A 25,753-nucleotide genomic window follows, 5' to 3' on the forward strand; every position below is an offset into this window, starting at 1 on the left:
TTTAGTATGATAAAAAATTAGAATAAAATATGTCACAAAATACCAACAAACCCAACTCAGCTATAAAATGTTTCTTGGTGACTCTCGCCTAAAGCAAGTTTTATTCACAGTTTGTTCCAATTGGTCAAATGCCATTTTTTACTCACACATAAAATGCTGATTCCAACAATTATCATTCCTAGAAGAGAACAAAGCCACCTAGCAAAAGAGAAAGCACAATAAACAATCATTCAATTCCCACCACAGCACCCTCACCCTGTTCAAATGTTTAGAAATCAAAACAATGACTTCTAACAGCGAAGGCAGAAACATTCAGAACTTTTTTAAAGGGCTGCATTACTATAAGCAAAACAGAATGAATATTGTTTTTATATAATCTTACCTCCCCATTTTGTGCGCAAGTATCCCAAAAATATTGGTTCCAATGAGATAAGAGATGCTAGCTGGCAAGAAGGCAATGCCTGTAAATTTATGAAAAGGAGACCTTATCAGAGCTGATAGCAGCCACAGGTTAGAAAAACTAATAACTGTAGATACCACCACGTTGATTAGAGCAGATGAAATGAAACCCTGGGGCCAAGCAGCTAATATCCGGCGCCCGGCAGATCCAGTCTGGACCCCACATGGCTCAGCCGTCACACAAAGCTGCTGAGACACTCCAGAAATGAAAACAATTTCTCTTATCAGCTGCTTCATCTTGCCTCCATCTCTGTCTGCTAGATGCTCCCCACTACAGGAGCTCAGCAACCACAGCCTCCCATGCCAGAGCTGGGGGGCACCTACATGTGCAGCCCCCAACACACATGATTCCATGTGACAGAAAGACACTGTCACTGAAAGAAGTAGGGAACACTGAGATAAGCAGAAAGAAAAACGTTAAACTTATCCCAAACCCCGTAACTCAGATAATCACAGTTATTTTCCCCTGTAAGCTAATAGTTTATACATACATACAGGATTTTGTTTCTGTTCTTCAGAAAACAAAAATTGGATTATGCTTTACCTATTGTTCTACATTCTTCTTTTTTCAATTAGCTTTATAAGCATTTTTCCACGTCAAAAAAAAATACAGGTGGCCATAAAGTACATGTGTGATTTTAAATTGCACACTATCTTAAATTGCACATGGACTTTATGGCCACCCAATACACGTATGCCTCTGTCTGGTCATTTTCTGTTGCCATGCTGTATGTGACTGACATGTTCATGTCCAAGGTTTAATGCTCTCCCAGGAGAAGGAGCTTACATTCCCCTGGGTTCTGATTAGTCCAGGGTGATTTCCTGCTAGTAGTGGCAGCAGTGGCCTTGAACATGCCCTCTGCATTGAACAGAAAGGCCAAGCCAAATCAGACCATGCCTGCCTACCAGGGGATCTGTGCACATTACTTCCCTCTGGTCTCCACCCATTATTAAAACAATACGACAATCTCTTTAAGACAGACTGCTTTTTAAAGTCTTTATTTTAGTATTTTTTCTTGCAATCAGATATGCCAGATTTGATTCCTTGCCCACAAGTGGTCAGAGTTACCTACTTTGCTCTCACTCACTTGATTGTGTAAGTTAGCCATACACCATATGTATTAGAAGATCACCAAGTAGCCACCACATTCCAAAGGCACAGAGCATGTACACCTTTCCTGTGGAGGAGGCTCAGCAGCATACAGCCATACAGCGGGCAAGAGTGACCTTGTCTCTTTAAGAATAAAGCACTAACGTGAGCTGTCAAACCCAGAGATAAGGCTGAGCTTTCTAACACAGTAGTGACTTCAGAAAGACGGGTTCCATGAGCCAAATCCAAAACCAAATCATTTTCAGACTCGAGGATTCCAGGAAATAACAAGGAGCAAACTATTCATTTCATGTTCCAGGGAATCACTTCCATCCCATTAGCATTTGTGACGGCCAAATAATTGTTCAGTGTAATCTAAAGGAGCAAACATTTACTGACAGCTACGGGCCCTGCGTGGCATTAGCCTACAGCAAAGACAGTGACAAGTGGCTCTTGTTATGACGCAAGTGTCTTTGAAGGAAAGAATCAGATGACGTTTAAACTGTGACCTGGCCACACTGGGAACATAACAGAAGTACAGGTGCCATGCTCTGGGAAGCCAGAACCGCAGCTGGCAAAGAAAGGCCCCCAGAGCAGATGGTATTTAAGCCATCTGTACGTAGCAGGATTTCCCACCACTCTAAAGACTGTAGCTGGATAATAAGATGTCATGATGACCTGTGTCTCAGGACAAGTGTCTCCAAGGGCCAAGTAGGCATAATTGAATATAGTGAGCAATTCCAAGAAAAATAACATGCCTGCATCATGGTAAAGACCCAGTGACATTCAGCTTCAGTGTCAGGGAAACAAAGAAAGAAGTGGAGTGGGGAGAGGTCTGCAGTGACCCAAAGGGCCCAGACTCTAACTAAGAAGGAAGCCACTATGTCCACCAGTCACTACCCTGGGGGCTGCAGTTCCAGTTATAAGATCTGGTTTCTCTGGATAAGCTAGAACTCTGGACTCTTAATAAAATCTCCTGATTTGCAAATGCTGATAATTTTTAAAAAGCATAAACTCCATACATGCCAACACTACACCAGCCAACAAAAACTCACTAACAGGCTGAACTTGGCCATAAGTGGCTCACAGAGAACCCAAGCAGAACTTCCGGCCTCCTACTGAGTCCTGAGCCACAAGCAAAGCTGGGAGGTCGACACCTGAAAGCAGGAATGCAGACACGCTCCAGAGGAAGGCATGGAGCAGCCCCATCTTCCTGACCGCCCGGTGGGGTATCAAGCTCACATGTGTGACTGGGAGCAGGGTGCACCTTACTTTCCATAGACAGAAAATGCTTCAAGACAGCATACTACAGTCTCATGATTCTCAAGCAAACAGCACTGATCAGAAGGCATGAAACCAGGTGTTCATTTTAGCCCGACACTTGCTGGCTGAGGCCTGAGGGGGTCACTTTAACCTCTTGGAGCTCAAGAAACAGCCATGGCTCCCAGCGTACACACCTCACAGCAAACTGCACAAGGTGGCCCATGGCAAGTCTGATCTCCACTCCAGCCCCATCTTACCCCTGTCCCCCCAGCCTGCTGGTCTTCTCCACGCCACAGCAAGCTCCTGGTGAACAAGAATCCTCCACCTGTCCCCTGAAGGCTAGCTCTGTGGCAGCACACAGGAAGTACCCAGAACATAGCTGGCCATCAAAAGGAAGATCCTGTCTGAGGACATTCCCTTCACCCTTCATAGAACATTCCAGGATAGCCACCATCCCTTGAAGGCAGTCCTGCTCCAAGCAAATAGCAGACAGCAGAGTGCTGTGCAGGTCAGGGTCCTCCTTTCTTGACATCCACGCTGGAGACAGGGCCATGTGCTCTTTGGTCTTCTTTCTGACATTGCTTCAGCACCAGGGCCTCCAACCTCTGTGAGTCACACCACTCACAGAGCCGCAGTCTCTTGGAACTCAAAGAAACCTCAGTGTCTCACACAGCAGCCCCTCTGGTGGGAAGACCCCTCAGCCAGCAGGTACAAGAGGTGGCCACCTAGCTTTGCTCGGAGGCTTCAGGCCACAGGGCCATTACTCTTGCACACAGCTACTTCAAAGACACTTCCCACTGTAGGGTAATCTTCCTAAGCCCAAGACCTAAACTTTCCTCCATCACTTCCACCCACCAGTCCTGATGATTCCAGCCTCCTTCCCAGCCTGGCTGCCAGCACAAGAGGAGCAAAACTCCCACCTACAGCCTGGCTTTCAGGTCAAACACTGCTAAGGTTTGGACTCCTACCCTCTCCCCTCTGTGTAAGTTCAAGGTCTTTCTCTGCTTAGAAACATGATGCCTAGAACTGACCCAGCCCCAACTCCTTTCTGGGTGCACAGCAGATGACGGGCAGGCATCTCAGGACTGAAAGAAGGACTGAATGAATCCTGAAGGGCTTGCTCTGGGGTCTGGCCCCTCAGTCATTCACCTCCAAAACAGCTACACCTGTGCCGGCCTCTCTGGAGTCCCAGCTTGCCCTAGCTAGCCCTGGGCTTACAGAGCACAGACCTTCCCTTCCACCAGGTCCCCAAACCCAGCCTTCCTGGGGAAATTGTTTAGCTACAAGGCAGGACTTACCGTTCTCACCAAAGGATTTTCAGTGTGTTCCCTTCAGGTCTTCACCTTTGTCCATGGAGATCTTTTTGAATCTGTGACCTACCAGCCAACTTTATTCCTCCCAAATTTGTATCATCCAAATTTGTGGGGAACTTGCAGTCTGAGGCCACATGTGGCATTCTAGGTCCTTACATGTGGCCTTTTCACCGAATCCAAATTTTACGGAACAAATCCTTTTATTTGTATTAATTCATTTTTGTTCATCTCTTATATTTTTATTTTATTTTTTAAATGAACAGATTTAAAATACCAAAGAATAGAATAAGCTTCAACAAAATAATCCTCCCAGACTGGCAGACACCATTAGAACATTAGGAAGCCATAAGGGCTAATGTGACAGCAGCCACCCTCATGATTTAGCTCTAACTTCCCGCACCAGACTAGCACTATTACTGCAGGAGGCTGGCTGGTGAGAGTTTATGAGGGTTAAGTACACCAGTCTGTTACCAGCTTTTGACAGCAGTGTCTGTGTTTCTTAGTTGCCCAGCTTGACAGGACCTTTTAACTCTGTTTGCTCAACAACCCATCATATTGAACAAGACCAAAAGAACACTGAAGAAAACAGATTTTTTAATGAGGACTTAGAATTGCGATCATTATCTTGTTTCTACTAAAGACAAGACAATTTTCTTGCCTTGTGGTACTAAAAATCGACAGTAAAGAAATAGAATGCTCATGAGCATTCTAACACTCGTAAGGGCCACAAATATTTTAAATTAGAAGGAGAGACACGAAAGGCTGTACTGCAGAAACTAAAAGATGAAAAGCAAAAGCACAGACAATTCTTTCAAGCCGCAGTAAGACCTGGAAATAATGCCACTGAAGCAACTTACAAAGTAGCTTATACACTCAGGGAAAAGGGGAAGCCATTCAGTGATGTAGAAACTGTGAAAGAATCCACTGTTGGAGATGAAGGATGCTTAGACCCCAATTACATTTTGAAGCACCAACAACTGCCTCCCTCAAGGAGAACCATAACAGATCAGCAGCATGAATTAGCCTTCAACTTAACACAGCAGTTCTCAACCTGTGGGTCGTGACCAATGAAAATACATCCTCCATATCAGATGTTTACATTACGATTCATAACAGTAGCAAAATTACAGTTATGAAGTAGCAACGAAAATAATTTTATGGTTGGGGGTCTCCACAACACAAGGAACTGTATTAAAGGGTCGCAGCATTAGGAAGGTTGAGAACCACTGTCAGAATAACTTCATAAGATACTTCAAAAGGAAAAACATTGTTGACTTGCTCTGGATGAATCAACTGATCCTACTGAGTCGGTGCAGGTTTTATACTTCATTCAGTCTTAACAGAAGATTTTTGTTGCTATAAAGCATTACTCCTTTTGGGCACTCTTGCAAACAGAACATGGGAAAGAGATGTCTTCAACAACTTTCAAGATAAATGTCATCAAATTGAACTGAATTTCGTAAATTAGTGAGTGTATGTACAGATGTTGCACCTTCCATGACAGGAAAACATGAAGGATTTGTTGTACAGATTAAAAAAAAAAAAAGTATGAACAGATCCAGATGCTCTCATTTCTTTCACTGTATCTTGCATCAGCAAAATCTGTGCTTAAGCTATTTTAAGTGACAATTCACTGTAAGTTGTAAGTATTGTTAACTATATTCTTGCAAGTACAGGAATCAGTCTAGGGCTCCTGGCTGACTATACAAACTTGATAAAGAAAGCTTAGGTAAATACCGAGAAGACCATAAATCACGCTATAATACAGATATCTATACCAGAATGTTCATTGCAGCCCAATTCACAATCGCTAGGTCATGGAAGAAGCCCAAATGCCCATCGACCCATGAATGGATCAATAAATTGTGGTATATATACACCATGGAGTACTATACAGCCACAAAGAAAGATGGAGACCTTGCCTCCTTCATGTTTACATGGATGGAGCTAGAAAATGTCTTCCTTAGCAAAGTATCTCAACAATGGAAGAAAAAGTATCCAATGTACTCAACACTATTATGAAACTAATTGTTAGCTATCTTAGGAAAGCTACAATCCAAATGGAGCCCTAGACTACGGGGAAAGGGGAGGGGGGAGGATGGGTGAAGAGAATGATATTGTGGGGATCACGTCTATAGTTTATCCTATTAAGGTACATGTGAATTTGTCTAAAGGTTGAATATAAATGTCTTAACACAACAATTATGAGATAGACATAATGGCTATGTTAGCCAGTTGGATGAGAGTTTTCCAAATTGCATATGGAAGCAACATACTGTATCCTATGATAGAATTAATGTACACAATTATGATCTAATAAAAAATAAATTAAAAAAAAAAACCTCCAGGCTTTGTATGGAACAGATGAGAGAAAACAGCTTAAGGGCCAGACTCGTTCAATGAGGATAAGAGCTTCTCAGCCCAAGAGCAAGCGCAAAGCCAATGCGCAGGCTGCCTCACAGGGCACATGCCACATGGACAGAGGGCGCCTCTGGAAAACCCCTGAGACCCAAATTGCTGCAAGGATCAGAGAGAAAGAAAAGCCAGAACACAGCTCCCCCAGGACCAGCAGCATGTGTTAGCAATGAATGTCTCCTCATCTTTCACAAAACTACTGTTCACTAAGTGAGCATCAGAAAAAGTCCACCCCTCCTGCAAAGTATACGCCTTCATCAGGAGCCTAAGGGTCTCTGGGTTTCCTGTTTTGTCTCAACCTCTGCAAAATCCAAAGCTAAATTTTTCTGCCTAAGAAAAATCCTTAGCTTAGCTCTAAGAATCTTTCCTCCTTCCCTGGATAACTCTTGTTATTTGGGGCCTGTTTCTGGTTTTATTTTATGACACAACTCACATCCTATAAAAAGCACCCTTTACAATGTACAGGGTAGTGTCCTTTAGTATAGTGACAAGGTCCTGCAAGCATCATCACTAACTGATACCAAAACAATGTCATTACTTCAAATAGAAGCCTCTCTTCCATCAGAGCCCTCGGGGGCTTTTTAAGGATTGTTTGGTGAAAGAACACAGCAATTCACTGTGGATCCAAAGGGGCTGGTACTTAGGCCTGGCCAACTGTAGTGAGACTGGCGGAACGGGAAAAAATCTAAATCAGGAGGCGGCTTCTGGTAAGATATACCCCCAGAGCTGGAAGCTGGAGGAAAAAGGTGACTTGAAGAAAGTCTGGGGAGGTTGAAAATGTCAGCTTGATTCAGAACTAAGATGCCCATATACAAGTTAAAAGAACAACGTAAAGAAAGTAAGAGCCAGGCACAGGGGCTCATGCCTATAATCCCAGGGCAGGAGGCCCAGGTGGGAGGACTGCTTTAAGCCAGCAGTTCAAGAAGCTCTATCTCTAAAAATAAATAAATAAAGTATTCTTTAAAAAAGAAGAAAGAGGTTATCTAGGAAGGATCATCAATCATTGTAAAGAAAAAGGTGTGTGTACAGGAACTGGCCTTCCAGACAGTCAACATTCTAAAGCGACAGTAATTGAATGAGGGTGAGGTGGGGGTAGGGTACACACAAGGGCAAAAAGTAGATCAATGGGACTAAAGAGCAAATCCAGGAAGAAATCTGAGAACTCAGTCATTCAGAAAATGATGAGAAACTCAGAGCACTAAAGCCAGGAACTGGGGAAGGATTTTGTTCCCTGCGTACCCAGCCAATGGTCCTAGACCATTCATTCCTCCCAGTGCTGAGACAGGCCCAGGTGGGAGGACTGCTTTATCCTCTACTGGAAGAATCGCTGAGGACAACTGGCTGGGTACGCAGGAAACAAAACCAGTAGAGACCCTACTGTATGCCTTATAACACAATAAGCTCCTTAAATCTAAGGTTTTTAATGTATAAAATAAACCATAAATATATTAGAGGGTTTAAAAAATAATCTTGGCATGGGAAAGGCCTTTCTGAGCTAGACTTAACATGACAATGGCATAAAAGGGAGGCCTGCTAAACCGGCCTAGGGGCATTTTACCTGTTCTGAGTGACCAAAACTCCTGTCTGTAAGGTCGAAAGACATAGAACAAAGTGAGGGCAGTATTTTCGAAACATCTCATAAAAGATTACTGTCTTAATGCACAAAGAATGCTTTATTACAATAAAAGGATGAACGCCTCCACCGAAAAAAATGGGCAAAGTAAACTAAGAAATTCACAACAAAGCAAATATACTGGGGTAGAAAGCTTGTGAAAAGATACTCAATTTCACTCAGGAAGAATTTTTGAAAATAAAATGAGACCCCATTTCTCACACATTCTGTTGGAAAACACTGAAAGACTAATGTTACCTATGATCATCTAATAACTACCAAATAGTCAAACACCCATTTAACCCGTAGCAATGTGTCCTGCAGGTCTATTTCTAAACAAGAATGAGAATGCATAGAAACCGTACTCTGCATTATGGCTTCCAATAGCAAAAACTACAACTCAAACACCTATCAGTAGGGACTGATGGAAAAATTTTAGTATAATCTTAAAACAATATGCTACCATTAAAATAATGTTCAGCTTGCATTAAACAAGGCAGACTGAATCTGTAAACTTTTCTGCACTTCTACTCCTGACTACATTTAAATGTATGTAAAGGAATAAAAGAAAATTCTTAACTACACATCCCATCCCACCCTACCCCCGACACACACAGACCTAAGGACAGACAAATAGGGGAAAAGGTGCACCAGGGGAGAAGCAAGCGAAGAGAGGATAGCAAAGGATGCGGCAGACACTACACCCACTAGCACGTAAAAAGGCCAAGAAGGGGAACCCTTTGTGCCTCATGACCCAGAAAGCTTGGGAGCTGAAGGTCCAGGCACTGTGAAGCTAAGGGCTGAGGCCATCAGTAGGGTTGAAAGCCTTTGCTGAGAGCAGTTGGATCCCCTCGGGGACTCTAACCCTCACCCTTACTCTACAGAAACTAAACCAGATTGGTCTGGGGACCCCAGAGACCCCAGACAGCATGGAAATCAGAGGCCAAAACAGAGATTGAATGAAAGTCTCCCCATTAAAATGGTGTGAGAGAGGGTGTTACCTCAGCATCAATAACCTCAAAAGTACAAAAAAACAAGAAAACACTTAGGGTATATACAAAAGGGCCCTCTGAATTTAAGATACAACAGCACCAATTTTTAAAATTCAATAGATGTTTTAAAAGATGAATGTACTCAAGACTAAACTGGAACTAATCAATCAACTCTTATGTGCACATATGGAAATAAAATGCAACGGACCCAAGTAGGTGGGACGGGGGTGAAGGGGAGGGAAATTCATATCTAACTGGTGCAATGCACGTATTCTGGGTGAAGGGCACACTTACAACTTTGACTTAAATTACACAAATGCGAACTACATCACCACGGTATGTGTACCCCTGTAATACTCTGAAATATAAAGAAATAAAAGATGAAAAGGAATTAAATCAATGAAAAAAGGAAGGACAGGATCACAAACTAACCAAATAAAATTTAGAGGTCTAATATCCAGCCATCTGGAGTACAAAAGAGAGAAAATGATGGGGGGAATTAAATAAAAAGCCTCCCCAAGACTGAAAGAGGGGGCTCCCCCAAGTGAAAGGGTTGACCGAGCAAGTGCCCAGCACAGTGGAAAACAGACCCCACTGTAATTGACCATCATGGATGATCATAACCTAGACAGGAAGAGAAGATCCCCTGGGCTCCTACAGAAGATCGGGAATGAGAACACCACTGGCCTCCTCACTGAAACCCTGGATGCTGGAAGACGACAGAACAGTAGCCTCCAAACTCTGAAGGAAAATGATTTTCAACCAAGAATTATACATGTAGATTAGGTTGACCAAGTATAAGGACTGAATAAAGACATCTACAAAGATGCAGTATCTTACAGGGCGCCAGCTGCTCCACACCCTCTTCCAGGAAGCTGCTGGAGGGTGTGCTCCATCAGAAGCAGGGAGTAAACCAGGAGAGCTGAACACAGACAAGAATGCAGTAGAAGAGAGGCAGGGAAGATGCCCAGATGATGGGAGAGCAAAATCCCAGCATGTCCTAGACAGCAACAAATCTCCGCTGGAGATCTGGGACAGATGTCCATGCATAGGCAAAAACACAGAAAGGTCAGGTGTGCCAATGCACTGGACCCCAACTGGAAGACCTTTCATCTCTGCCAGAGACTTTGGTAGATGTGCTCAAAATTGCTACAGAGAAAACTAAGAAAATGAAAAGATAAGGCAGTGACTAACTCCAGGAAAAACAAAAAACAAGTCTGTAAAAAGAAATGAATTGCAGCACCCTACATAGCCCAGCTTTGGACACATTTACACAATCACAATAATGCCCATCTAACAAAAAATCATAAAGCAATTATTTAGAGAGGGCAGAGGTGAGAAACTGTGTGAATTGGATATTTGATACTTTCAGGTGGTACAGTATGGTATCGAGTCCCCTCCTACAATCTTAAGAAGCTGGTAGACAATGTCAGACACTAGAAAATTGTTTGAAAGAAGGAATATACACGTACTACCTAGAGACAAAGATTTCAGCAGAAGAAAGAACTAGAAGAGCTATAGGAGATAGAATCTGATGAGGGCTGTGGCGATTAAGGAATTGCAGGACAAAGACAGATGTTTTTCATTATAATTCTTATAACTTTGACCTAAAATTATGCACATGGGTAACTTTGATAAAAATTAAAATGTAATGAATTTTGAAAATAAATCTACATGTCCTGGCATGGAAAAACATGGCCACAAAATGCATGAAGGAAAACAAGAGGTCACACAGTAATGTAAACGGCAAAATTCCACTTGGTGGGACTTATGTGCATTTCATACTCATGGTGATAGATACAGAACTATCTGGAAAAAGACACACAGAACTGTTCACTATGGATATTACAGGGAACCAGCCTGGGGAGGGGGAAAGATAAACATTAGATTTTTAAATTTTTGCTTCCTCAATCAACATATGTTGATTTTTTAAATAAATATGTATTATTTTTCTAAATCAAAAATACATCCTCTTAACAACTAAATTTTTGTTTCTTTCACCCACATTTTACCAGTTAAGTTAGTCTAGTTTAGAAACATGGGAAGATGCTGACCATAATTTTTCCTCTCATTTCTCTCCAGATCTGACCCGTCTATATCAATTCCGCATCCATCAGGGATAATAGAGAAACCAGAGCTGAAACAGACCCCAGGGCTGCTCTAAGCCATGATCCATTAACAGTCAAACAGCAGCAATCACTTTATCATCCCTGTACGGGCAGCTCAGCTACACAGACAGGACCTGCCCTGGGGACACAAGTTCTGGAATAAGAAGGGCCGGCCGCAGTCCTTACCAAGCTGCCACTTTCGGGAACACATGGTCTCCATCATCCAGATGGGCAGGGCCGGCTCCAGCATGGCGATCCCCATATTGGCAAAGCAGATGGAGCCTTAGGGGAGGAAGAGGGTCAGTGCACATCCGCTTCCTCACCACCTTTCCCAACAAGGTCAGACCCATATGCCCGTAACTCAGACACCCAGAATTTCTCCTACCTTCCCAAGAATGGGATAAATAGCAAGTCAAAGGGACAGGTAAGGTTGTTTATTATTATTTTTTTTTAACTAGAATCCCAGAATCATAAAACTTGACACTGGAGGGAACTTAGAGAATATTTGGTTTAAGCTACCCCATTTATTAATGAAGAAGGGGAGCCTCATCTTTGAGGCCACCCAGCAGCCAGGCAACTTCCAGATCCCACACACTCTCAGGCCCACCTGAGGCTCTGGTGACTGTGTTTCACTGTAAAACAAACATGGTTATTTCTGATGATCCCCTGAGATACCAGAAAATTCAGAAAGGATCACAATGCATTCAGTACAGGTGTGTTGCTGAGGGAACTTTTAAAAGTTAACTGTATGCACAGAGTATCAATGCAAATATTTGTTATCACCATGTTAAACCAGAAGCCTTTGTAAATACAGAAACACCTGGAAAAAGCCCCACGGAACTGTTCATTCTGGGAACTTTCTGTGTTGTGCCTTGTGGAACCTCTAATTTGCTAGAACAAATTCAAAGAACACTGTGCAATCGTGATGAAGGTACCCACATAATGAAGAAAGAAGTTTTCATTCTCTGTGACATTTAGAGGCCAAACTTATAAATGACTGGACTCTCCAGACCCACACTACTCCCTCCCCCAGTGGAGGCTGCCTGGAACTGCCCAGAGTCGGGTAGATCTTAGTATCTCCTGTGAACAGGGGCCAGACAGTGAGGTTCTAGGAAAGCTCAAGCCAGGAGTGGCCCAGGCTACACAGCCCTGCCCAAACAAGCCCAAGGCTCAGGGTGTCACTTATCTGGAGCCCCCCAGGGACAGCTCAGCTCTGGGATGCTCCCTACATCCTACATGAAGAGCTTACAATACCAGCTTCATTTACAACACCTTTAGCCAACAAGCATGACAGACAGGATCTTGGCCAGGTTACATATGTGCCACCCTGACCAAATCCAGCAGCAGCCTTGGCTTTGACAAAGCCTGAACTTGAATATGTTCAGGTAGGGCAAGCCCATTTCCCAAGCCAAGCTCAGTGTCAGTGAGCCCTGCTTAGACAAATCTAGTCCTGACTGAGTCCAAGGCCATACTACAGGCTGTCCCAGAGACCAGCACCTCAACACACAGCCAGTCTTCCACCTGGCCTGACCCCAAGAGCCACGGCTGGCCTTAGGCCTCAGCACCCAGGCCTGGCCACACATAAGGCTGGTCTCTGGTTAGTCAGCCCCAGACCTAGCAGGGCAGGCAGCCTGCTGCCCTGGGACGGTACCTTGGATGAATGTAGCCCATTATCCTTCCTAGGAGCCACAGAACTCCAGGTCTTTCCTTTAACCCATTTAGGCCAAGGACTCCAAGGCACGACCTTTTGCCAAAGTTTCCAGTGGCCTCCATGCTGCACCGAGGTAGGCCTCTTGTGGCCCTGGGTGGGGCTCCCCTGTCAGTCTCCATTCAAACACAGCAAGATGAGTCAGACTGCCCACCTAAGACCGCTGCCTTGAGGCTACAGACTCCTTCTGGAAAGTTGAGGCCAGACAATGATGGGCTTTGACTCAAACTCAGTGAGCCAGCTTGGCATAAGACATGCTGCTGCAGCAGGGACCTCCCCAGAACCCAGGGGGCTCTCCAGAGCTCGGCCGACACCATTTTTATTTGCTCCAGATGGAAACATAAAAGAACCCTGGCTGAGTGTCACGAATCAATGGTGGAAGAGAACTATCTCCTGTGACTTATGACTCTGCCTTTTCTGTGGGTCTAGGACCCAACATTTCTAGCAGCAAAATGAAAATTGGCCCAGGCCAACCACCCTCACCTCCACACACAACCAGACCGTAAAGACTGCAGAGCCCCACCTGCGGCAATGAGGATGTAGGGGTCCTTCAGCAGGGTCATGAGGGGGGTCCCCTTCTGACTCTGTCAGGAGAAAACAGAGTTAGGGCCCTTGATGTGGCCCGGCAGGGCCCTCCTTTCCCAGCTGCTTACCTCTGGCTGCACCCGGGAAGGCTGGAGCACAAAGAGCTGAATAGCTACAAAAAAAAAAGAGACAATTCCCTTTAGAAAGCAGCTGTGGCCCCAAGCGCATGTTGCCATGGATGACAAGGTTGTGACAAGACACCCATGCAGACTCACGCACCTCCATCCAAAAGCACCAAGGTGGCCAGCACCAGGAATGGAGCCGTCTTCCCCACAAACTCGTAGAGCACGCTCCCAAAAGGGGGACCCACTGCAGGGAGAAGATGGGGGGCCAGTGTCAGCCACTAGGGTCACGCCTCCCCCCATTAGAACCATTCATTTGTTTCTTGTTTCTCTGTTTACTTTGTTCCAAAAGAGATTTGGAGTGACGGTCCCCATCCTATTTAGTTAGAACTAAGTTGCCTCGGGGGCAACTTCCTCCAAGTGGCTCTCTGCAAGAGAAATGAGCAAGAGACCGTAAAGGTCACCCTGGAAGCAAAGGTCCAAGGGAAATCAGGTCCAGGCCCAGGGCTGTGCTGCTGACAGCCCAGGAAATGGGTAAACAGGACCTTCATCCTATAAACTAGCATAGCCAATAGCCTCCAAGATGAAGGCCGGGAACAGAAAAGATGAAGGGGGAAGCCTCCAAATCTCCTTTCAGGGAAGTCATTCATCCCCTGGCATGGGAGGTCAGCCAGGGCACCTGGGACAGGCAGAGATGACAGGCAGGAAAATTCTCTCTGATCATAACTCACAGAATGTCCTAGAAGAAAGGGTCTGTCCACCTGGGTCTAGGGAGGTTTGAGGCAGAGACAGAGGAAGCCATGAGCCTTCCAGCTCAGGACTCTTCCTACCACTTTGAAAGTCTCCATGCAAGCAAGAAATAAAAGGGGGGCTTCTGGTGTGGGTGTGGACTCAGCCTCGCTGTGCCCCCCTGCATCTGTGTACCCACACAGTGACCTCACCTACCTAGGACCCCCAGGGCCAGGCCTCCCAAGGCGATCCCCATGGCGTTGCCTCTCTCTTCATCATCTGTGTACACGCTGGCAAGCATGCCCATCCCTAAACAGGGCGAGAAATGGTCAACAGCAAAAGAATCATCTGTGACTCGCCTTTCCTCTCCAACTCGACTCATGTGATCTTCCCAAACCTGTCAGATGAACTAGAATACAAGAGCCAGCAGAATCAAGCTCGAGGAGGACACCTTCTCCAAGCATCCTTGCCGGCCCAACCCCCACTATCCCCATTACCTGACTGCCCGAATCAGCCCAGCTAACTTGCTAAGGGACACCCCCTACCCGTCTCTGGCTCAGTCCCCCCTGCACTCACCAGCTACAGACGAGCAGGAGGAGCCGATGCCCTGCAGCGACCTGGCGATCAGCAGGAAAGCATAGCTGCTGGAGAAGGCAAACACTGCCGGGAGGAGAGGACCCGTGTCAGCGCCATCAGGACCGGATGCGCCTGTCCCACACAGGCTTCTGAAGCCCTCCCTTAACCCATGGAGCATCTCCACATTAACCACCTCAGGCTTTTGCTCCAGGGAGACCTCACTCTGTCACCTCCTTTCTGCAGCTGCTGCCAGTACATAAGCCCCCTGGTTGGATTCTTAATTTTCGGCTCATGGCATCAATGCCCATCCTGAGACCCATACTCAGAGCAAACATCAGACACTTACTAATTGTTGAGATAAACATGATGCAGAATCCTGCAAACATGGGAATCGGGTAGCCAATTCTGCAAAACACAAACGAGAAAAATCTGGTGACTGCTGGGTATTTTTTTAAGACTTCATATTGATTCCCTCCTGGTTATCCTCTGGGATCAGGCAGATAAGCATTCGGTGAATTTTTCTAAAGATTCATATACTTGGTGCTTCCTACCTGACCTTTTCATGTTTGACTGTCTTGGAACGTGAATACATTTACGGACTGCCACTCGGAACAGAAATTTCTCTGGAATAAATGTTAACACAATATTGGCAAATAACTCAGAACACATCCAAAATACATGGCCCTGATTTCCATCTTTTATTATTATCCCTTTAATTATAGTCTTTGCTAGAGCGCTCCCAAAGGAACAAGTGCAATCAAATGATTCTGATAAAAGGCCATAGTGATTCACTAGTAGCAAAGGCAAATGCACAATATCTAAGTGGTACTAGGAAGCAGGATTTTAAAGATCTGCCTTCCTACTGACCTGTGAGGCCAGCCTGCAAATGCGGTCCTCAGTTTTGTTTTGTTTTCCTGTGCAAAATTTCAAAATCCGAATTGTTCAAAGATCACAGTGGTCTGGTTCCAGGTCAACAGAACTGGTGGGAAGACCCCGACATTTCCTGTATCCCTTGCCCGTCTGGACACTGGCCCTGCCACTTACCCCAAGGAAGTCTCCTCTCAGCCCTGTGAAGAGATCACTGCCTACCTCCCAGGACTGGGTACAGAGAGAGACATGGATATCAAACTGTCTACCAGGGTACCTAGAGCACAGAAGATGCTTCAGAAATTTTATTTCCTCCCTCATTCTCTTTCTTCTTTTCCACTGTTCTGCCGGATTAAGAAGACAGCTTGGTCCTTGCTACGAAGGTGAGGCATGAGGGTCCTGGCCTCTCTGCCCTGCAAGGAGCCAGCATTGGCTGAGCCCTGACCAACTGCAGATCTGCCCCTACCAAGAGGAGCCTGAATGTCTCCAAGCCTCTTCTCTCTCCAGTCCTGGACCCTTGGATTCCAAATGGAATCCAAGACAGCAGAAGGACCAAGTAACTTGAGTCTCAGGCTCACCTGGAAGGACCCTTCTCTTCCAGGTTGTAATAAAAAGTCATAATCACAGCAGCTTCATTTCAAGGTCACACTCAACTCTGTAAGCACTTACACCCCTAGCTCAATAATTTGGGGTTATTTCCTATCTCACAAATGAGGAAACTGAGGCATGAAAAAATGACTTATCAAATGTCATCAGGCTAACTTCACTTGGGCCACTCCCTACAGTCCAGGGCTTTTCCTTGCAAACTGTACCACCTATTCTTTAAATAGAATCTTGTCAAACCTTCTCCTGCCCCTATTTTTTTTCAAATCTGCTTCACAAGCATCCAGAGACCAAATACCAAAGATGCAGACAGCATCTCAAAATCACTGACAGATTCCCAGGCAGTCCCTCCCCCACAAACCATGAACAGAGACCCTACTGTGAATAAAAACATAATTCACAAAGGGAGGCTCCAGGAAAGAGGACAGGATTCTGAGCTACAGTTCACACAGCCATCAGATGGCAGCGTCCCCTCTCAGCCTGCCCCGGTCCTGTTCCATGATTGTTACTCAGCAGACACAGAAAGCCTAAACCGGGGCTTACATAGCCCTGCCAGGTACCAAGCAAGGAAACGTCCATGAGGCTCAGCGAGGACTCACAGGCAGTTTATATTCAGCAACTATGACACGTCCTGTGAAAGAATAAACATGTGACAACATCCCTGGCTACCATGCAATACACAGGCTTTTCACCCCCTTTCACAAACATTCAGAAAGTCTAGGGGGTAAAGACCCAACATAGCGTCAAAGCTGGGATTGGGGGCTTAAGTCTTCCCTCACGAGTTCTTCACTTTGGCTATTTCTAAGGGTCTGACATGGAGCCCTTCTGGCTGCAGGGCCATCCCTAAAGCCAAATAAGACACCTGTGGTCCCTTTGCAGACTACAGGCAAGACCACAGGGCAGTTTCAGGACAAAACTCGGTAACATTTAACAACCTCTGTTTGTGGCTTCCAAACCATCAGTGATACTACACCCAGTCTGCAATCCAGCCAGTGGCTGAGGGACCCTGGCAGGGCGCACTCCCTGCTCACCAGGAGACTTAGGCATTCCTTGTGACTGTAAGTAGGGCACCAGCATGCAGGGTGGCCCTGTTTTTCAGATGGCCACCACTGAGGCTCAGGAAAGGTAAATAATTTGCCCCAATTCCAGGTGACAGGCATACTTTGAGTGCCTAATGCCTGCTGGGCCCTGCCGGCATACATTTGGATGGGGACACAGTCACAGGAGCTCTTGGGACGCAGGGCGCAGGGTCTCACTGAAATCCACAAGGGTGTGTATCACCAAAAGGTTCTTTTTAACACCCCACATACTGCCTTTGCTTTAGAAATTCTGTAGCTACTGTGCTTTCTTGCTGTTGTTGTTGCTGTTTTAGTTTCTTTGGGATTTTAATAGAGAGTGTATGGGATATTAAATAGCAAAGCTGGAAGAAAGCTTGAAGGCTGACCCGATCAAACCCTCCTCGAGGGGTCTGATCAGAGACACAGCTGCTCACTCAAGGCTGCACAGCAAGCCAGTGGCCTTGGACACCACTGGGCTCTTGTCACCACCTTCTCGTTACTGGATGCACCTGTGACTGTACTTTCTGGATGGAGGTGCCCAGTAGAAAATGCCAAGTACCATCTTTCCCCAGAGCTCAGCCCCAAGGCAAAGAAGACAAGATGGGGCACTTCCTGTGCCTTCACCCTCAAACTCTTCCAGCACCTCGAACATCCATCGTAGGAGACTCAGCCAAAGCCCCAGGGTCACTGAGCTGTGGGCAGAAAGCCAAGGGCCTTTCTCCTTCCCCACAATAGCTCCTAAATGGACAGAAACTCAACTGTCCTTAGTCATAATCTACATGTGACTGGCCCTCTTGTCTCAGTTCTGTGCCATCTCAATTACAGCACTCCTGAGCAGAGCTACGTCTGATTCTCAAACCTTTAACCATATGTCCCATTATTGTCCCCGTGTGAGTCATCCCAGCCACCAGCCTCCTGTAAAGAGCATCAAGGAGCAGTTAATCCAATCTCAGTAAGACTCAGAACTATGCCCTGAATCCCTGCAAAAACTCCTACAACAAGAAAAATCATATTAATTATACATGCCTAGACAGTCAGTAAGAAACCCCATTATGTCCCTACGTAGTTATTGGCAGTAATACTTTTTCTCTAATGCTAATGTTTACTTCATCTTTGCCACAGAGATGAACTGAATGCTCTAGTCTCAGGACTGCTAAGATGACATTCCCTCTTCTGCGGTAAATGACAAAAGGAAGGGGGCCCAGTTAGGTGCAGACCATCCCCAGATGGGATGAGAGGTACCAGGTTCCCTTACAGTGATCTCTGCACACTCCCAAAAGGTAGTCTGGTATATGAACGCACTAAACAGAATGATATTTTAAATGTGCTCAGATATAACAGAAAATTTGTCAGCTACTTAGGAAATGAAACACAATTCAAGGTGAGCTGTGGGGGCTGCCTGCCTGTTTCTCCCAGGAGGGTGGTCCGTGGGCCACAGATGTCTCACTTTCCCAGGTGGAAGGCCTTGGCTCACACGCAGCCTCTGATCCCACAAGAAATGCTGACATTCCACGGCCACTTTCCTCTATTGCAAAAGCAAAGACCCATCACACCCTCCCTGCCATGCTCACAGCATCTAAGATGGGAGATCCCTTTTCAGAGCAGCTGGTTTCCCTGTCCAAGGACAAGCTGAAAAGGTCACTGCTTATTCCCACCAAGCCCATGTCAGAGCAACTGGCTGAGGCTAGGAAATAAAGATAAGCACAGTAGATTTCATACAGTTTACATGCCCTGTGGCTTCCTCTTTACCGTTCAGATGCTAGCTAAGATTTGTGAGGAAAAAGAACTGCTTTCGAACATACGAGGTAACTATGGAAATAAATTAAGCCACTGACGATGACTTGATAGAAAGCAGATCACCACCGAGACAATGACAAGCTACGGAGGAAGCTACTGGAAGCGTCTCCAGCAATGGAGTTAACTCTTTCCCACACCAGCTGTTTGGCATGGAGTATCTTTTGGTATTAAAGATGCAACTTCTGTTTGAATCTTAGGCTGATGCCACGTCTTTACCTGACAGATGGAGGGGGGGGATGTAAAGGTATCTCACGTTTATTTGCCTGAGACATTCTTTTTATTCTACTTTATTCTAAAATTCAGTGACTGGACCAAATGATGACAGGTGTCACCAGTACAATTCCTGCTACCACCTTGTTACACACAACTGCAATTGTGAAATCAGTAGGTTAATTGGAATTATAAAATAAATCACAAGAGCCTCCAAGTCAACCCAGGCACCCTCAGGCTTTGAAAAGTGGGTTATTAGATGTGTAATCTCTACATTGCCAAAGTCAAAGGTCCTTTGCTACCAACCTGGTTCACATATTTTAAGTAAAAAATAGAATACGTGAAGAATAAATACAACAGGAGTAACCTGTATTGTATCACCAGCTGAATGAACACCGAAACACTCACCAAGAACTGCTACTTTATATTTTCAGGGTTTGACATGAGAGCTTAAAACAACAGACAGACAGCCTTAAAAAGCCACTCACATGGCACTATGATGACCATAAGTACCCACATCTGGGTGTTCCATGTGTGCTATGAGGTCTCTCATTTCAGAGTCAGTCCCCCTTCAGAAAGGAATGCTTTGACCTGCCCTGACCCTAGCCAGCTTTCCCCACATCTTTGAAGATGTAGGAGGCAGACCAGCTCACATGAGGAGCTAGAAAAAGACTGTATTTTTCTGGGACCATGGAAAATCCATGTCTAAAAAATCAGGTTAATGTTTTCTAAACTCTGCTCATTGATAAAAAAAATACCCACTGTTTGGGCCTTTCCCAGGTCAGCCTGACACAATCAAGGAGAGTCCAAGTAAATGCAAGGAAGATTTTAAGCTGCATTCTTTGTTTTTAGCGGGTAGAAGTATAAACTGTATGATATAAGAACAGGGAGGGAGAAGGGCAATGCCTTGGAACATGACAGTCTGGACACCTGGGCTCTAGTCTTGCCACTGCTGTGACCAACCCTTTCTCCTCCAGAGCTGCAAACTCCTTTGCCTAAAAGATAGTAATACTGGACCAAAAGCTTTTCATAAAGCCTCTGTGATCTCTGATGCACCATATTTTTAACTACTCTTTAAAGAGAAACATACAACCAATTTTAAAATGCTATCTTAAATACACTTGCTTACAACCCTGAAAATGTGAGTCACGCGTCTTGTTGAGGGTGCGATTGACAAAATTAAATCAAAAGACAATTTGCAATGGCTCACTAGGATAGACTACCAAGGCAAATGGGATGTATCTGTCCTGTCTATGTCACTGAACTTTGGCAGGAAGCAGTGCCCAGAAAAGCAGTCAGGTCCCTAAAGACGTATCTACTGGGTTTGGAAACTATTTTTTTAAACTACAAATCACGATCATTTTGAAGGGGCAACAGAGTTCAATTAATTGTCTTAGCTACACCAACATTAAAATTTGTTTGCATATCCACATTACCAGGAAACACTACAAGATAAGGATCATATTTAAATTTGCTGTGTAGCTAGGTGAACCAGTTGGGGATTAAAATTTTGCTTTAGATCATTTCCAAAGTGGATTAATCACCATGAGAATAGACTAAATTTCACAAGTCACACAAGTTAGGTTACTCTTGGAAGACAATTCTTTTCTTTTTTTGAGCCCCAAACATGAGCTGTGGTGGCTGCAACCTCACTGCATTTGGAGCATTTAACAAGGGAAAGGTCTGACTGGTTTTAAGCAAGCTTTTCCCCCACGACACAAGCAAAGCATTAAAAACAAGAATGGAATTTTCAAAAAGCTTTTCATTTTCATTTGCGAGAGTAGAATACTCACATCATTTCGGCCAGAGTTTCTAAGTATGACACTGCCTTGGTGGTAAGGGGTCTGCCCAAGTGATTGGCAAGGCATTATTACGATAATGTCCTCAATTTTCACAGACAGGATTTGAGTTGTTTGCTTTCTCAGAATACAAAACCCTGAGCCATTTTCTGTAATTATACCTGATGCATTTTAATAAGCGCTCTTAGTCTGGATAAAAGGAAGAAAATCCTGCAACTACTGAGGTCTGTCTGGTTGTCCTCGGGAGAAGAGAGGTGCCGCTCAGCGTCACCTTGGTACTGGGGGGCTCACAGTCGGCCCATCGCCAGGTTAATTTGCTCAGCACCTTTTAGGTGGCAGCCTTATGATACTGCTCTCAGCACAGACTCGAAGGCTGGCCATGGCTTGGGATTGTTAAAATCCATTCAGTGGCACCACTCAGTCCAGGAAATCAATTTGTCCGCTTCATCATGGGAGCATCTGTACGTCCCAAGACAGCTGGTGCTCAGGTAAGGTGAGATCTGCCACCCCTTGGTGAGCCCCCACTACCCCAAGCTTCCTTCTATCACAGACTCTCCACCCCCTGAGCCACACAGGGCTCTGCTGTCAGAAGGGCCACACACTTGCTTTAATACCCTGTCGAAATGCTTAATAATATGTGAACTCCTGACCCCAAAGTCCAGGTAGGTGTGAAGAACTCCCTGCTCCCTGCCTGCTGGGAACGCTGGGCTGACCGACTTACAACTGTGTGTGGCTCACTGACTTTTCAACCTGGCTTTGGAATCGTTCATGGCTCCCAACTGTCCCCACAACAGTAACCCACTCCTCTCTCAGCCCTGCCCTCTAGTTCACCCCTCCACCCACCACATTTTCTAGTTTAGTCCTTATTTCTATTCCTGGGCCCCGAGGGACTACACCGTCACCTGGCAGCCCACCACCAACTCCCTCAGCTACACCTGCTCCCATCCTTGCATTGACCCCCTTCCAGCTCCAATACCCTCCAGTACTGCCTTCTCCCCTCCGTTCCAAGCCCCTTGTCCTGTGCTTTGAGCTCCCACAGACCAGACCAAACTGTGGCACCTAAGCAGAAGGACAAATATGTCCTGAATGGTCTCCAACAATGGAGAAGTAAAAACGCTTGTACCAAATAAATCTAGAACATCCTGATTAATATAAAGCTAACCTGGACAGCTTGGATTATCTAGACAATAATCTCACTTCTCTTCCCTTTGTGCACAGGACCAGCACAAGGGAAAGAACACAGTCATGACCTTAGCAAGCTGAGAGTTCCATCTCTGCAGTGGTGTTTCGGCCTCGTCCCACACTCCCTGGCTGGCCATCTACCAGAGCCTTTACCACGCCAGCCCACTAAGTCACCTTGGCTTTCCATACGAAGTGCACAACCAGAGGTGGAGAATAAGAGGCAGCCACATGGCACACAGAATCCGAGGACAGCCATGACAGCTGCAGCGTTTTGCTGCCCAAGGGTGATGCTGACAAACATCCTTATGAACCGTGCACTCACACCAAAGTTCTCCCACCTAGGGACGGCCTCTTTGTTCTGTCTTCTTTAAGATTTTCTTACTTGTTGAACGACAGAGGGGAGAACAGAAAGGTGGAATAAAGGAAAAATCATGATTATATGAGGACAGAGACATAAAGAGGAGACTGGTTTCCCTTAGCTCACCCACCATGGATGGTCCAGATTCCTACAAATGAGTAAGAAGCAGAATTCCAGAGGGTACGTGACCTTGGAATGACAGAAATCGGTAACTCTTCTGCTACAGTAATCTACCCTACCTGTTGGTCAGCAGCCCTATGAAAGGGTTGGTGAGGAGCTGGACAGTGGCTTTCGAGGCAAACAACAGGCCAACCTGCACGTTTTCATTCAGAAGGTCTTTTTGTTCACTGGGACAGTCAGAAGGGGCAGAGGACGTGTTGGTCACCATGTGCGGTGTGGTGGCCTTACGCAGCTGCCCCTGCTGTAGGTCTCCGGTGACATTCCCAGTGACCATGGTAGAGTTGTCGTAATAGGAGAAGATGTTCCGGAAGCTGTCCCCAGTGGAGGCCGTGAGCGTCGGCCTGGAGGTCTGGGTGTCTGTAGTGTTCTCATGCTCAATGCTGTACAGGTAACTCGGGATGATAGGGACTGGGAAGGAGAGATGGACAGCAGGGTGGTGATCAGGACAAAAGCCAGCACAAGTACATCACGTCAAATGTCAGAGAGGCTCAGAGAGATAACACCCAGCAACATGGCCCCTGTGTCCTTGTTTCTACTCCTGGGCCCCATCCTGGGGGACGATCACACTACTCCCCAGAGAGCATGAAGCCCCCAGAGGCTCTGAGGGGTCCTCTACTCTCAGGGGCAGCGGCTATAGTAAACTGACTGCCCTGAGATTTAAACATGGTCCAAAGTCAAGATGACCCAGTGCCACTCGGTACTTCTCAGAAAGAAGAGCTCAAAAGAACAAATCAAAGAAACAGAAATCTAAATTTCACTATGTATCCTAGAAAAAAATTCAGGAAGGAATTTTCAGGAAGGAATTCAGGAAGGAATTATTCCTGTAACAAGGAATAATTTGGAAATTCTACAACAGGCCTTACTCATCTTTCCATTATATGCGTGGGGATCTGCCATTTTTCATACAACTTGTAAGATTTAAGAATTACTAAGACTTCTTAAAAGAAAAGCAAAATAATAGAAACTTAGGGCATGTGTGTGCAAGCTGAGCATTCAAACTAGAGGAAAACTGAGGCCCATGTTACTGAAAACAGAAGTGCCCAGAGCTGGTGCTCCTGGAGGTGCGAACCTGCTACCATTCCAGAACCTGAAAATGGGGAGAAACGGCAGACACCCCTGAGAATCTAAATGAAAAATGATTTCCTTATTAATTAAAATAGACTTTTTATTAAAAAAGTATGCCAAATACTCTTCTGTTAATGGGGCTAATTAAGAGGCCTGGATTTAAATTATTTCCTTTTTCAAAAATCCATTATAGGAAAAAGGAGGAAACCCACCTGTTCACACTGTTCTCCCATTGGGTCCTGAAGGTTTCCACCCCAAATCATTCACTCACACAATAGATTTAAATGTCACTTCCTTTTTTGGAGGGATGGATAGTGACTTGGTTTTTTATATGTTACACCAAATTATTAAGTCGCCTTTTCAGACGACAAAATAATTATTCTAACACCTTATTTTGAACTCTGGGAATTGTTCTTCTTTAATAGAAATCTTTTTCATCGCGGTGAAAACGGGCGAGAGGAAGCGGGACATTATCAGGAGGAAACACAAGTTCTGGGTCTTATCAGATGTCACAGTTTTAGACCTGACCGCTGGGAAAGTGAAGCCACAGCCAGGGACACAGCTCCTCCTAGCCCAGGAGCGGCTGTCTGGAGGGGGATGTATTTTTTGCAAAGCGTGTTCTCCAACTTTCCTTGCCTGGCGCAGAGCTCCAGGACCGCCCTGGGATAAGTACAGCGTCTGGCTATGGGGTCTCCCGAGGAAGGGGCGCTGAAGGACGGGGTCGCCCGGGGAAGGAGATTCCCAGGGAAGGCCGAGCCCGAGAAAGCGGGGATCACGAGGAAGGGGGCATCCAGGGAAGGGGCTCCGGGGAGGGAAGCGCCCAGTCCGGACGTACCCACGACGGTGAGCAGCATGTTGTCCAGCAGCAGCGCAAGGAACACGATGAAGAGGATGAGCTTCCGCGAGTGGCGTCTCTCCTGCAGCCAGCGCAGCAGCGCCAGCTCGGTCAGGGCCATGGCTCCGGGGCTCAGCTGTGGACGCGGTTCGCGGTGAGGGGCGGACGCGACCCGGGCCCCCAGTCCACGAGTCCCCGCGCAGGGGGCCGCGCACACTGGCGCCCCAGCTTCCGCCTGCCGGCCCCGAGTGCGTCCGCACAGCGCCGGCGTTCCCGGGGAAGAGCGTCCGCGAGCGCCGTCGGGGACCCAGGCTGGGGTTCCCGGGCGCTGCCCTGCTTCCCGCCGCCCCCGAGGTTCCCACCTCTCCGACTGCGCGCTGGAAACGCGCCACCTGCCTGCGCCCTGCACCCCACCTTCCCTGGGTTTCCCGGAACCCCGCGTGCGGGGATTTGGGGGTCCCCCGCCCTCTCTCGGTAGCTTCTGGCGCCGTGCCCCGTGGGCGGGGAGCGCGGCCGCCGTTACCTCGGGGTCGCCTGCGCCTGCCTGCTCAGGTCCTCCGCGTCTGGCCGCGGCACTGCCCTGGCCGTTGTGGGCTCCGTCCGTGCAGGCGGCTCCGGGGCGCAGTCTCCGCCCCAGCGCCCGCCGCCGCTCAGTTTACCGGGTCCGGCTCTGACGTCACGGACCGCGAAAGCGGGGGCGGGGGTCTGGGGCGCCGTCGCTAGCAGGAGGGGCCGCCGCCGCCCTGTCGCCGCCTCCGCCTTCACCCCAGCGCAGACCCTCCTGGTCTCTGCCTCGCGCTCTGGGGACCTGGACCTGGGGCACAGAGGGAAGAAGTCAGGAGCTCTGCGCGAGAGGTGAAGGGTCAGGGCCAAGGTGAGGAGGCACG

General features: G+C 46.5%; 1 protein-coding gene across 1 annotated transcript in view; it reads right to left on the minus strand.

The window, feature by feature from the left end:
• The window catches only part of SLC18A2 (solute carrier family 18 member A2), a 38,237-nt gene extending 12,748 nt beyond the window's left edge, over nt 1-25,489 (minus strand). Inside the window, exons 1-12 of the mRNA XM_003787128.3 lie at nt 25,390-25,489; nt 24,867-25,002; nt 23,026-23,374; nt 15,259-15,317; nt 14,913-14,996; nt 14,553-14,645; nt 13,765-13,854; nt 13,614-13,657; nt 13,484-13,544; nt 11,439-11,534; nt 383-461; nt 147-198 (exon numbers count right to left, since the gene is read on the minus strand). Coding sequence (XP_003787176.1) covers nt 147-198; nt 383-461; nt 11,439-11,534; nt 13,484-13,544; nt 13,614-13,657; nt 13,765-13,854; nt 14,553-14,645; nt 14,913-14,996; nt 15,259-15,317; nt 23,026-23,374; nt 24,867-24,987 — 1,128 coding nt within the window. The 5' untranslated portion in view covers nt 24,988-25,002; nt 25,390-25,489. The remainder of the gene's footprint in view (nt 1-146; nt 199-382; nt 462-11,438; nt 11,535-13,483; nt 13,545-13,613; nt 13,658-13,764; nt 13,855-14,552; nt 14,646-14,912; nt 14,997-15,258; nt 15,318-23,025; nt 23,375-24,866; nt 25,003-25,389) is intronic.
• Nucleotides 25,490-25,753: the final 264 nt, after the last annotated feature.

The sequence above is a fragment of the Otolemur garnettii genome, unplaced genomic scaffold (assembly GCF_000181295.1).
Source record: "Otolemur garnettii isolate 467f Iridium unplaced genomic scaffold, OtoGar3 scaffold00021, whole genome shotgun sequence".
In the NCBI taxonomy this organism is placed as follows: domain Eukaryota; kingdom Metazoa; phylum Chordata; class Mammalia; order Primates; family Galagidae; genus Otolemur; species Otolemur garnettii.